Genomic DNA, 13456 nt, shown 5'->3' on the forward strand with positions numbered 1-13456 from the left:
GTTAATACTAACAATAATAATAGATTAACCCTTTTAAATCAAAACCTTAGACTAAATCATTTAAACGACGAAGAAAAGTCGTCTATTAATAATTTATGCAATCAATTTAATGATATATTTTTTTTACCGGGTGATAAACTTTCTTATAATAATCAAACCAAACATAAAATTATTACTCCTAACGCTCATCCAATTAATATAAAACAATACAGATACCCTATGTGTTATGAAGCAGAAGTTGATAGACAACTTAAAAATCTTTTAGATCAAGGTATCATTGAAATGTCAAATAGTCCTTGAACCTCGCCTTTATGGGTAGTCCCGAAAAAATTTGATGCGTCTGGTTAAAAGAAATGGCGTATAGTTATAGATTTCCGAAAACTTAACGAAATAACCGTAGGTGATTCTTATCCTCTTCCAAACATTAATGAAATTTTAGCTTCGATGCGAAGCGGAGAAGGTATTAATTTTACTATGATGTGGTTTTTTTTTTTTTTTTTTTTTTCTGTTGCCACTTTTTCTCAGCTTTCACTGGACCGATTTCTTTCAAAAATACGTCAAAAGATCATAAATTGTATCTAGTTGAAGACATTGCCCTTAAAAATTGAAAAAAATTCCCTCGTTTCCCGCAAATGGGGGAAATATCCAAAAAAATTACAAATTTAAAAATCGCTAATTTTCGAAATTTTTTCACTTTTTTTTCTTAAAACTTCCATAACTTTTTGAAAAATCAACAAATCAACATAATTTTTTTTTATACTAAAACCTTAGATATTTACCTTTCATTTGATATCATTTTTTTGAAAATCTATCACTTAACCTGCTCATTGGGGGGGATTTAAAATGGCAACTTTTTTACAAAAATTAATTTTTTCAACTTAATTTTTGAAAATGTTCCGGAAATACCGCGTCTTTCAAACATATATCAAATTAAAGCTTATTTTATGTACTATAAAATTTAAAAAATAAATTTTGTCCCGACGACCTATCTTTTATGCGCAAATGGCTACTGTATTCAAAAATATGCTATTTTTCTATTAAAATTTTAGGTTTTGTATTTTATTTTACTTTAAAATATCTTAAAAGGGGAATACATTGACTTTCATGAATATTATATAATTTAATTGACATAGAACAAAGTTCATAAGACATAAGAAATTAAACTTATTTAAATTTTTTTACTTTATTAAAGTTGAAAAATTAATTTTTAAATTTGAGTCAGCTTAAGTAGCCAATTTTATCATTCGGAGTAAGCGATTAACAGTTGCCAAATCGGTAACGCTTGTGTCTTACATGCCTAGGGTACGAGGTTCAAATCCGTCTTTGGGGAAGAAAATTTTGCATTTTTTTTTTGAGTTAGAATAAAATTTTCAAATTATTTGATATTGAACTCATTTAGATTCAATAACTTCAATAAATATAAAGAATCCTATCACTATATTCTCCCCTCGTGAGAAGAAATTTCTTATTCATGTTAATATTATTTTACTATGTGGTTTTTTTTGTGGCTATGATTTATTTTGCCAACCCTCACTAGACCTACTATTTCAATGATACGTCATATGATTACAATTCGTATTTAGTTTAAGTTATTACTCTTAAAAATCGAAAAAAATTCCTTATTCAAATAAAAAGTAGCTTAACCAGCTTTTTCATACAAACAATTAAAATCATTCATTTCTAATATTCATAAAGTATTTATTGTCGAATTAGATTTGATATGATAAAAGTATTCAACTACAAAAGTAATTAATTTTACTTTGTAATTTTTTAACTCTATTTGTGTGTGCTACTACCAGTCTATAATATTCCAATTTTTTTTTGTAACATGTTGCTATATAAGTCATAAATTTCAAAAAAAAAAATGATTTTTAGTTTCACCTGAATTTAACGATGGATTTTTACAATTATAATCAAATTTTATAATACGCTCAAAATTGAGTATATTTTTATAACTATTTTTTTTTGTTTTTTTTAGTTAAAGTAAATCATTAAAATTAATTGAGTTCTGCATATTTCAATTGTAGAATCTTTAAGCACCAAAAGTTAATTAGAAATGATTACTATGATTTTTATTTAATTGGTCCATTACGATAAAAAGGTAAAAAAAAAATTGAACTTTTCTGATAAATGTACTGTAAATAGTAATTATAAAATTTCCTGATTCATATTAATCTTAACAATTTCATTTTTTTCTATTTAATAATGTCAATTTCAAAATTGCAAGTTGAGCTAAAGTTATGGTAATAAATTCATTTTTTTTTTTTTTATTAAAACTTTCACGTTAAAGAACAAAAAAAAGTAGGTTCAAAATGATTACTTTTAAAATATTAAAAATCAAAATGAATAATAATTTGAAAATAATTAATTTTAAAAATTATATAATATATAATTAAAAGAATTACTAATCTGGGTATAATTCAGGAAATAGAAGTTGATGTTGCTTTTGTAATTATCCATCAATTTCTTAGAATTAAACACTATCTACAAATTTGCATCGAAGCGTTTTTTATGATAGTGATTTTAATCACTGTCAGATATCATCTATACTGGACCCAACTATGCCACGACCCCACTGTGCCCCAACCCACTGTGCTGGGTTTTTTTACTCTTAACGTGTATAAAAATTTAATGGGCTTGATACAATAATTTTCAATAAATCGTTTGTTTCTTATGAATAAATACACTGGAATACATGGAAGTTTCATCAGAAGAAAAAATATACTTTTCTAAATTAAATTTTCTTACTATATTCAAATCAACAATTAGACTTTTTCTATCACATCTGAGATTTGATATTATTACTAATCTTTAAAAAATCAGTATTTAAATAATAAAAAATTATTAAAAAAAAAAAAACGGTAGCACAGTGGGGTCGAGGCACAGTGTGGACGAGGTATAGATGGGACAAGTATAGATGATATCTGACAGTGATTCAAATCACTATCATAAGAAACGCTTCGATGCAAATTTGTAGATAGTGTTTTTCATTTAGAGAAATCGGTGGATTATTTCAAAAGCAACATCAACTCTTATTTCTTTAATTATATCCTGATTAGTAGTTTTTTGATTTTAAAATATAATATATGAAGGAATACTAATTATAGTTTTTATATTCAGTATGCAATTGTGAGGCCAGCTATGATGTATGGTTCATAGTGTTGGGCGGTTGATAAGAAAGTAGAGCAGAGAATAAGTGTAGCAGAGATGAGAATGCTTAGTTGGATGAGTGGAGTGACTAGAGAAGATAGGATAAGGAACGAGCATATAAGAGGAAGTATAGGTGTTGCGTCAATCGTGGATAAGATGACAGAAAATAGACTTAGATTGTTTAGTCATGGTATGAGGAAAGAAGAATCGAAAGCTGTAAGAACAGTTATAGAAATGAATGTTGAAGGAAGAAGAGATAGAGGAAGACCAAAAAAGAGATGGAGGGATGCTATTGAATGCGATTTGAGGACAGCTGATGTGAGCGTAGAAGATGTGGGAGATCGTGTCAAGTGGAAGCTTAGGATAAGGGTGGCCGACCCCAAGTAGTTGGGATTAAGGCAAAGAAAAAGAAAAATATTACCAGAAATTCCGGTGGCAATTGACATAATATGATTGTTGTTTCGGAATGTACAATTTAGCGTTTAGTTGGGTTTAAATAATATAGCGTCAAATCAATTACCTACTCTATCGCTTGTATATTAATATACACTACACTTTAATGATACAATAAATAAATAAACTCACACATACACACATATGCATTTATAACATTGTGTCTAACGTAAGTGTAACATGATAAAAAGTAACCGTAAAATGAAAAAAATGGAATATAAATTTTAGTACTCATATTAAATGTAATGTAACTCGAAAAATATTTGTTTAAATGAAAAAATATAAGATAATTTTTTTGTTTATAATTGTCTTTTAAACAACTTTTGTACGAAACTTTTTTTGTAAGTTAAATATTTTTTGAGAAAATTAAAAAAACCTTATATTTTTGAACTTTTGCAAGGCTGTAAAAAAAAGCTCAATTCCAATCTTAAGAACTATTAGTATGTCATTATACATATTTTAATTCAACTATTAATAAAACAAAATTTGGTTGGTAATTTTTTAAGATATTTTTCCTTTGTTGACTGGCCTAGATGTCAATTTTAAACTTGTAATTGAACTAAAAGTTATGGTAATATATTCAATTTTTTTTACTATAAACTTTCATAAATTTTTATCAAAAATTGTTCATCAACTTTGAAGAACCAAAAAAATAGGTTAAAAAGGACTGATTATTTTTAACATATTAAAAATCAAATCAGTAATAATTTGAATACAATTTTTTTTTTTTTTAATTATTATTTTATATATAATTAGTAATAATATAAAAAATTATAACTGATAGATAAAGTCTAATTGTAGATTTGAAAATAACGCGAAAATTTTATTTAGAAAAGTATATTTTTGCTCTGATGAAAGTTCCTTGAAGTCCAGTGCATTCATTTATAGTAACAAACAGTTTTTATTGATAGTTATTGTATCAAGCCCTTTAAATATTTATACACGTAAAAGTAAAGCAAAATATAACTTCTTTATTGTTTTTATAATTTTTCGTTTAAATTACAATATTAAATTATTAAATATCAATTTCATACTAAATTTAAAAACTATAATTAGTATTTATTCATATATTATATTTTAAAATCAAAGAACTACTAATCAGGATATAATTAAAGAAATAAGAGTTCATGTTGCTTTTAAAATATTTCACCAATTTCTCTAAAGGAANGATGTTGCTTTTGGAATAATCCACCAATTGCCTACTTTAAAAAAAAAAAAAAATTGGTTGGGGGTTTTTTCTGCTATTTGCCAAAATTACTCCTTCGTTGACTAGAATGAATCATTAAATAGAAAATTTTATGAGAATTAAAACAATGTTTTTTTTAAGATTAATATGCAGTCAGGAAATTTTATAATTACTATTTACAGTATATTTATCAGAAAAACTCATTATTTTTTTGCATTTTTATCGTAATAGAACACTTAAATAGAAATCATAATATCATTTCTAAGTAATTTTTGGTATTTAAAAAGATTCTACAATTGAAATATCCAGAACTGAATTAATTTTAATGATTTACTTTAACTAAAAAAAAAAAAACCCAGCACAGGAGGGTCGCGGCACAGTGATGCCATGGTATAGTTGGATCAAGTATAATGATATCTGACAGTGATTAAAATCACTATCAAAAAAAAAAAGACGCTTCGATGCAAATCTTTAGATAATGTTTAATTATAAAAAATTGGTGGATTATTCCAAAAGCTACATGATCTGCTAGTTCCTTATTAATATCTTAATTAAGATAAAGTATGTCAAATGAAAAAAGGAATTATTAAAAAATATTATTTCTCATAAAAAAATTGTGTTGATCCATACACTTTTCAATAAGTTATAGCATAATAAAGTTCAAAATATAAAAAATAAAATCGAGAATTTTCAAACGAAAATAGCATTCGGTAGCCATTTTTGCCGTGAAGACAAGTCTAGAGGTAAATTATTTTTTTTTCATAATAAAGTATATTACATAAGCTTTAATTTAAGATATATATAAAAGTGTCAGACCTTCCAGAACATTTTCAAAAGTTAAGTTCAAAAAGTTAATTTTTTGTGAAAAAGTTGTCATTTTAAATCACTCCCTGTGGGCATATAAAGTGTCAGATTTACAAAAAAAATATACCAAATGATAGGTAAAGACATCAAGCATCTATAAAAAAAAATTATATTGATATGTTCATTTTTGAAAAAGTTACGGCACATTTTAGTAAAAAAAATTGAAAAAATTTCGAAAATTAGCAATTTTTTAATTTGTAATATTTTTAGAGGTTTCCCTCATTTATGGGGAACAAGGGAATTTTTTTCAATTTTTAAGGGTAATGTCTTCGACTAGATACGATTTGTGATCGTTTGACGTATCATTGAAAGAATTAATGCACGGGTTAACCTTAACGGATCGGTCCCAAATTTTGCACAGCTCATTTTTTTGACTATTAAAAAATAATTAAGGGGTAGCGTAAAAAAAAAAAAACATTCGATTTTTGAGGGCCACCTTATTATATATATATAAACTTTTAGAGAAAGCATAAAGTACGTGTATAATATTACACTTAATATATGCAGTGTGTAGGTAGTTGAGGACTAGGTACCCGACCATCCAGGTATTGATAAGGAACCTGACTTTCTAAGTATTGACGTCAACCAATTGTTAATGTTAAATATATAATAGTATTATAATACTATTATATATTATATACAGCACAGAGGATTCGCGGAACAGTGGTATAGTTTGGTCAAGTATAATGATATTTGACAATGATTAAAATCACTATCATAAAAAACACTTCGATGAAAATCTTTAGATAGTGTTTAATTTTAAAAAATTGTTGGATTATTCCAAAAGTTACATGATCTGTTATTTCCTTATTTATATCTTGATTAAGATAATGTATGTCGAATGAAAGAGCAATATAAATATTATTTCTCATAAAAAAATTGTATTGATCATTAATATATAACATAAATATAGTCATTTATCAATAATAAAATATCGACCACATGGTCAGTTTACCAATAAAACAAACAGTAAATTAATAAACAGATTCATAATATGCAAAGAAAAAAAAAAGTTTTTTTAAAATGACATAATAATAAAGATGAGATGTCCAAGCAATTGAAAATGGTTTAGCATACCTTGTGGTTCATAAGCCATTAATGGATCTATGTTTTCATCCGACATGGTAAGTTGGTCTGAGACTACGAAGTTCACTTCGTAGTGAAAAATAGGGCTATTATTTTAATGGCCACTCAATTTTAGCTTCAATGCGAAGCTGAGAAGGTATTAATTTTACTATGATTTGTTTATTTATTTATTTTTTTTGTATCTATCACAACTATTTTCTCTCAGCTCTTACTGGACCGATTTCTTTCAACAATACGTCAAAAGATAAAAATCGTATCTAGTCGAAGACATTACCCTCAAAATTGAAAAATTTTCTCTCGTTCCCCGCAAATGGGGGAAATCTCCAAAAACATTACGAATTTAAAAATCGGTAAATTTTGTCATTTTTTTCATTTTTTTTTCTTAAAAATTCCATAACTTTTTCAAAAATCAACATATTTTTTTTTATATTAAAACCTTAGATATTTACCTTTCATTTGATATCATTTTTTTGAAAATCTAATACTTAACCTGTTCACAGGGGGGATTTAAAACAGTAACTTTTTTACAATAACTTTTTCAACTTAACTTTTGAAAATGTTTCGGAAATACTGATTTTTTTTAAACATATACCAAATGAAAGCTTTTGTCATGCACTATAAAATGAAAAAAAAAATTTGTCCTGACACTTTATCTTTTGCATGCAAACGGCTGCTGTATTTAAATAAATGGTATTTTTGTGTTAAAATTTTTGATTTTAAAGCTTTAACTTTAAAATGCTATAAATTTTCGAAAAATGTATGTATAAGCACAATTTTTTTTTTCTAAATACACTATAAGTACATCTTTCATTTAACATACTTTTTATTAAAATTGGATAATTTCCCCTTATATTAAAATAGTAACTTAATAGTAACCGGAAATACTGACACTTTTATATATTTTTTAAATTAAAGCTAATGTAATAAACTTTATTATGGAAAAAAAAAATTTCGTTCTTTATTTTGTCTTCGCGGTGAAAATGGCTACCGTATGATATTTTTGTGTTAAAATTCTTGATTTTATATTTTACATTTTAAACTTTAAAATGTTATAACTTTTTGAAAAATGTATGGATCAATACAATTTTTTCATAAGAAATAATATTTATATACTTCTTTCATTTGACATACCTTTTTTTTTAAATTGGACCATTTCCCTTAATAAAGGGGGGTTCAAAACATAAAAATGCATATAAAAAGTAGAACTTTTTCAACTTAATTTTTGAAAATGTTCCGGAATTACTGACACTTATATATATATTTTAAATTAATGGTAATGTAATATACTTTATTATGAAAAAAAAAAATTTCGTACTTTATTTTATCTTCACGGTGAAAATGGCTACCGAATGCTATTATCGTGTGAAAATTCATGATTTTATTTTTTACAATTTTAACTTAATAATGCTATAACTTATTGAGAAGTGTATGGATCAACACAATTTTTTTATGAGAAATAATATTTATATCTCTCTTTCATTCGACATACTTTATCTTAATCAAGATATTAATAAGAAACTAGCAGATAATGTAGCTTTTGGAATAATCCACCAATTTTTTATAATTAAACATTATCTAAAGATTTGTATCGAAGCGTTTTTTTTTTATAGTGATTTTAATCACTGTCAGATATCATTATACTTGATCCAACTATGCCACGTCACCACTGTGCCGCGACCCCTCCGTATTGGGTTTTGTTTAATTAATTATTATGTTTTTGGTATTTTTAGTTATATATATTTTTATTTTTTTATTGTAACAGTTTTTCAAATCCACCCATATACTTTGTACGGTCACGTCGGATCAAAGAATTTTGTATTTTTTCAAATATGGAACTTAAAGTCCGTCATATATTGTCTTCATGTGATATATGTCAACGTACTAAACATCAAACTAAAAGAAATGAAGGTCTTATGCAAAGTATAATCGCCGAGACTCCTCTTCAACGTGTTCGTGTCGATTTAAACGGTCCTCTACCTATTGGTTGGAATGGCGTATCATACATATTTGTTGTTCTGGATAATTTTACATGTTTTGTTCGACTGTATTCTTTGAAGAAAGCTACCACGTTAGCTATGAACAATCGAATGACTAATGATTATATTGCCACTTATGGAATGCCGCAGGTTGTAGTGTCAGATCACGCAAAACAATTTGGCAGCCGTATTTGGCGATCACGTTTGATTTTTTAGAGCATATTGTCATGAATATCACTCTAATTGGCCACGATATGTCCTCTATATTAAATTGGTAATACTCTTCACGAAGCTACTCGATTTACAACAAACGAATTGTTTTGCCGTGATATAAAATCATCTCTAATAAAGAAAATAATACAGTTTCCTCCAGGTTCAGACTTATCCAAAGAACAGAAATATATAATGGCCCGTGAAATACAACTTTCCAAATCAAATCAACGAAAACTGCTTCACGATCGTGGTGGCCCTGCTATTTCCTTTAAAATAGGAGATTTAGTCTTCGTTCGTTCTCATAAACTTAGTTCTAGTGTAGACCGAATGATCAGCAATTTTTTTTTATTGTACGAAGGACCATTTGTAGTTACTAATGTTAAACATCAAAATGCATATATTGTGAACGATCCAGATGCAGGAAAGCTTTGGGGTACATTTAATGTGATATTTCTCAAAAAGTACTTGTCTCCAATGTCTACGTCTAGTCTATAAAATGGATTCTATTTTATATTAAAATTTTTTTTATTCAACTCTTAATAATAATTTTATATGATTTCATAATCTCATAATGTATATTTGATTGATTTATTTTCAATTTATTTTGTTTTATTCTCTTTATGCTATTTTAATTTTGTTTTTCTTGTTTTGCTTGAAGGTTGAGGTCCACTTTGAGTGTTCGTTTTCTCTTTTTGAGAAGATTTGTCACGTTATTTCAAACCTTCTCAAGGGAGGTTTCTGTAACGTCACAAATTCGAAGGTTTTGATTTTTGTTATGACTACTTATTTATTCTATCGCACGATAGAACCTTTTTCTGACACAGCAGTGTCAACCACTCATTATTTTGCCGCTGACCGCTAGATAAGGCGATAAAAGAGAAATATAATTAAAATCGAATTGTTTATCAGTATTGATTCCTTCCATAAAGACTGGCCGTTATCGATTTGAAATTGCCGTTAAGTCGGTGTTGACTCTTCTCCATTCTTTCTTCTGTCATTGACAGTGCTAGAGTGCAAACATTTATTGTTTTATTGACATTTTTTTTCAATGATGGAGAAGAGCCGCCAACGACGAACGTTCAGGTCTTTTCGAAGAAGCATCCATATCGGATGGGTCTCTTCGAAGACCGGGTATCGTTTTCTTTTATATATTAAAATATAGACATAGATTTAAATTTAGGGCAGTAGTAAATCATATGAGTTTGTGAACAGATGGGACAAATTTTAATTCTTCTTTGTACTGATAACACAGTCAAACCACGGTTACTTGACTTCAACTTGTTTACCTGACGACTTTGACCAATTTGTCCTTCAAACGACTCTAAAGAACTAGCACGTGTTTCTAGAAAGTCATAAAACATTTTAAACGTCATTGGCCTTATGCGACAAATCCCATTTTCCAATGTAGCAAGATCCAGTTTACTTCGTACAATACTCACCAACAGACAAAAGGGAATAAATATAATTAATATCGATATTGATACCTCCCAAAAAGGCTGATTACTGGCCGTAATCGATTTGAAATTGCCATTATATCGGTGTTGGCTCTTCTTCCTTCTTCTGTCATTGACTGTACTAGATGGCACACGTTTGTTTTTTCTTGTAATAATTTTTTCAATGATAGAATAGAGCCGCCAATGATGGACAGCCAGGTCTTTTCGGCGAAGCATTCAGACCATCGGATGAGTCTCTTTGGAGACCGGGTATCGTTTTCTTTTATATATTATATTTATGTAATAAGTTATATTTTATTAATTATTTAATTTAATTTTTATTTCATTGTAAATTAACTTAATTTTGTTTATGTGTGGAGAGCACGTGTTTCCCTTTTCTTCTAGCCAACGTTAAGGAGCGAGTGTCCAGACCGCTTCTGGTGTTTTTCATTAATTTCCGATTAACATTAACGGATGTGTTCCAATACCGTCCGTGATGTTTGTAATATTATTTGTTTTTTTTGTTTAAATATTTTATTTTATTTTTATTGCCTTTATTTGTAGACATGGTTTTTCATGCATTCGCATTTTTGTCCATGTTTAACTTAATTTTCTTTTTTTAACAATTAAATTAAATTTCCTTATTAATTTCAACTGTAATATTTATTTTATTGCGCGAGTAACTTAATTACTCGCGTGAATTTTATCCCTGTTCCTTAATTTAGACACGGGCTACGGTATGTTTTACATATCAACCACATACAACTTTGATTGTCATAATTGTGTTTAATAAACCACGAGGCATTATAGTAATTTATACATATAACGACATATTAACTTAGATTATACTTTTAATTAACTTAAAATTAAATTCCACCTATGGTCCGGTAATCATATCTGATAGGTGTGACACCTCGCCTAGGTGGTGGCGACCCTTGCTACTCTAGCTAGTCGTTATGCAAGNGAACCCTTGCTACTATAGCTAGTCGTTATGCAAGTGATAGACCATGTTGTTGTTACAGGCCGAATTATAAAAAAAACCCACTAGCAACTTAATGAAGGTTTTAATTAAATTTTTTAAATAGCAACAAACAAAATAAAAAATGATCTAATTAAAAAAATATCTGATCATAAGCTTTTTTTGACCCATTATTTCGAAATTTGTAACTATATTAAAATATAGAGAAAAGGTGAAATGTGAGTTATGTTATTTTTTATAATATGAACTCTGCAATTACTGTTTCAAAAAATATTATCGACCAGTCATATGTAAGTTGCCATTAAAAAAGTTATAAATTAAAAATATATAAGAAAACCATAATATATCGTTTAAAGTATCTCGCTAATTTTTGTATTTTTATTGTAATAATTTTAATGTAAATTAAATAGTAATAATTTCTAAGTCTTGGTGCTTAAATGGATTTTACAATTGAAATATTCAGAACTATATCTTATTATTCCAAGAGCATAATTAACTCCTATTTCATTCATTAATAGTAGTTTTTTAATATTTGAAGGCAATGTCTTCATTTAGATACGATTTTTAATCTTATGATGTACTAACAAATTTAAAAAATTTTGGTCATGTAAATGATAAAAAGTACTGGCAGACACAAAAAAAATGAAAAACACTGAGGTAAAATTGATACATAGTATTGTAAAATTTTTTAATCAAACAATTTTATAATATGGGATATACATTATATTGCATAATATCCTGTATAATCCACTCCCCTGTACATATAAAAGCGTAACTTCAAAGATAATGTGAAATAATTACACGTAAAAAAATTACACGTATAGATAATAAAATTAAAAGGCATAAGTAATGTAAAATAGTATTTACCATCGTTATCCAAACAGGATAATGTCAACAAAAAAGATATGAAATTCCATTTCTAAAATTAAATTAAATATTCTATTAGATTTTAATCGAGCCCTAAAGTTAAGTGTATACTCACCTCCATTTTTATTCAATTATTAAATTCTAAATAACTAATAACTATTTTTTGGTTATATTAATGCATATATAAACAACGACTGACATAATTAATTTCTACTTTTATATTTTTAAACTTAAAAAGTAAATATTAAAATATACCTTAAAAAATTATTATTATTTTTAGTCAAATTATTCATACTGTTGTATTTAAATATGGAACAATCTTTTTGTTCTAACTTATAGTTATAACAGTTCAATAATATCGCAAAATGTAATTAATAAAGATATAATCAAACAAAGTAAAACATATAAAATAATGATACACTAAAAACAGGATAAATAAATAATACACAAAATGAAAACTTAATGTCACATACGTACCACGCGGAAAGAGATTACCTTCGGTACTCCCGAGGTCTTCTCTCTCTCCTCCTTTTTTCAATTCATTCCATTTCGTCTTATATACTAAAATATTTTGTTTTTCTTTTTATAAAATTCATATAGTAATCATTTTCAAAAATGTTTATAAATATTTACTTCCTGATCTAGTAACAATAATTCGGGGAATTACAATCAATCTAAACATTACAAAAGTGTTCTACTTCTAGGTTTACAAATAATAGACTATATTATATTTTTGTAATAATAGATCAAGAAATTCATAATTAAACCAAACAATACGAAAATGCTTTGTTTTCAGTTTTACAAAATAATGACCTATATTACAATACACATGAAAAATTATTTGCCAAATCTGCGTTGTCAGAATATACTATACTTAAAGAATGCATTAATAAAAAATGGTAGCATAGTAGTGTAACGACATAGTGGTGACGTGTCATAGTTGGGACAAGTGTAGATGATATCTGACAGTAATTAAAATCACTATAAAAAAAACGCTTCGATACAAATCTTTAGATAATGTTTAATTATAAAAAATTGGTGGATTATTCCAAAAGCTACATTATCTGCTAGTTCCTTATTATTATCTTGATTAAGATAAAGTATGTCGNGCTAGTTTCTTATTAATATCTTGATTAAGATAAAGTATGTCGAATGAAAGAGAGATATAAATATTATTTCTCATAAAAAAATTGTGTTGATCCATACACTTCTCAATAAGTTATAGCATTATTAAGTTAAAATTGTAAAA

The 13456-nt window shown here is 26.9% G+C and overlaps 1 protein-coding gene across 5 annotated transcripts in view; it reads right to left on the reverse strand.

Moving 5' to 3' along the window:
- Nucleotides 1-13456, reverse strand: part of LOC126895993 (uncharacterized) — a 124060-nt gene that overhangs the window by 40009 nt on the left and 70595 nt on the right. For 3 of the 5 annotated variants that reach the window (XM_050668379.1, XM_050668378.1, XM_050668377.1), the window contains exons 1-2: nucleotides 12323-12371; nucleotides 12208-12259 (exon numbers count right to left, since the gene is read on the reverse strand). The exons of the other annotated variants lie outside the window; for them this stretch is intronic. In XM_050668379.1, coding sequence (XP_050524336.1) covers nucleotides 12208-12259; nucleotides 12323-12328 — 58 coding nt within the window. In that variant the 5' untranslated portion in view covers nucleotides 12329-12371. Of the gene's footprint in view, nucleotides 1-12207; nucleotides 12260-12322; nucleotides 12372-13456 lie in introns of those variants that run through there. 5 annotated transcript variants of the gene reach the window in all.

The sequence above is a fragment of the Daktulosphaira vitifoliae genome, unplaced genomic scaffold (genome assembly GCF_025091365.1).
Source record: "Daktulosphaira vitifoliae isolate Bord-2020 unplaced genomic scaffold, ASM2509136v1 Scaffold_1, whole genome shotgun sequence".
In the NCBI taxonomy this organism is placed as follows: Eukaryota; Metazoa; Arthropoda; class Insecta; order Hemiptera; family Phylloxeridae; genus Daktulosphaira; species Daktulosphaira vitifoliae.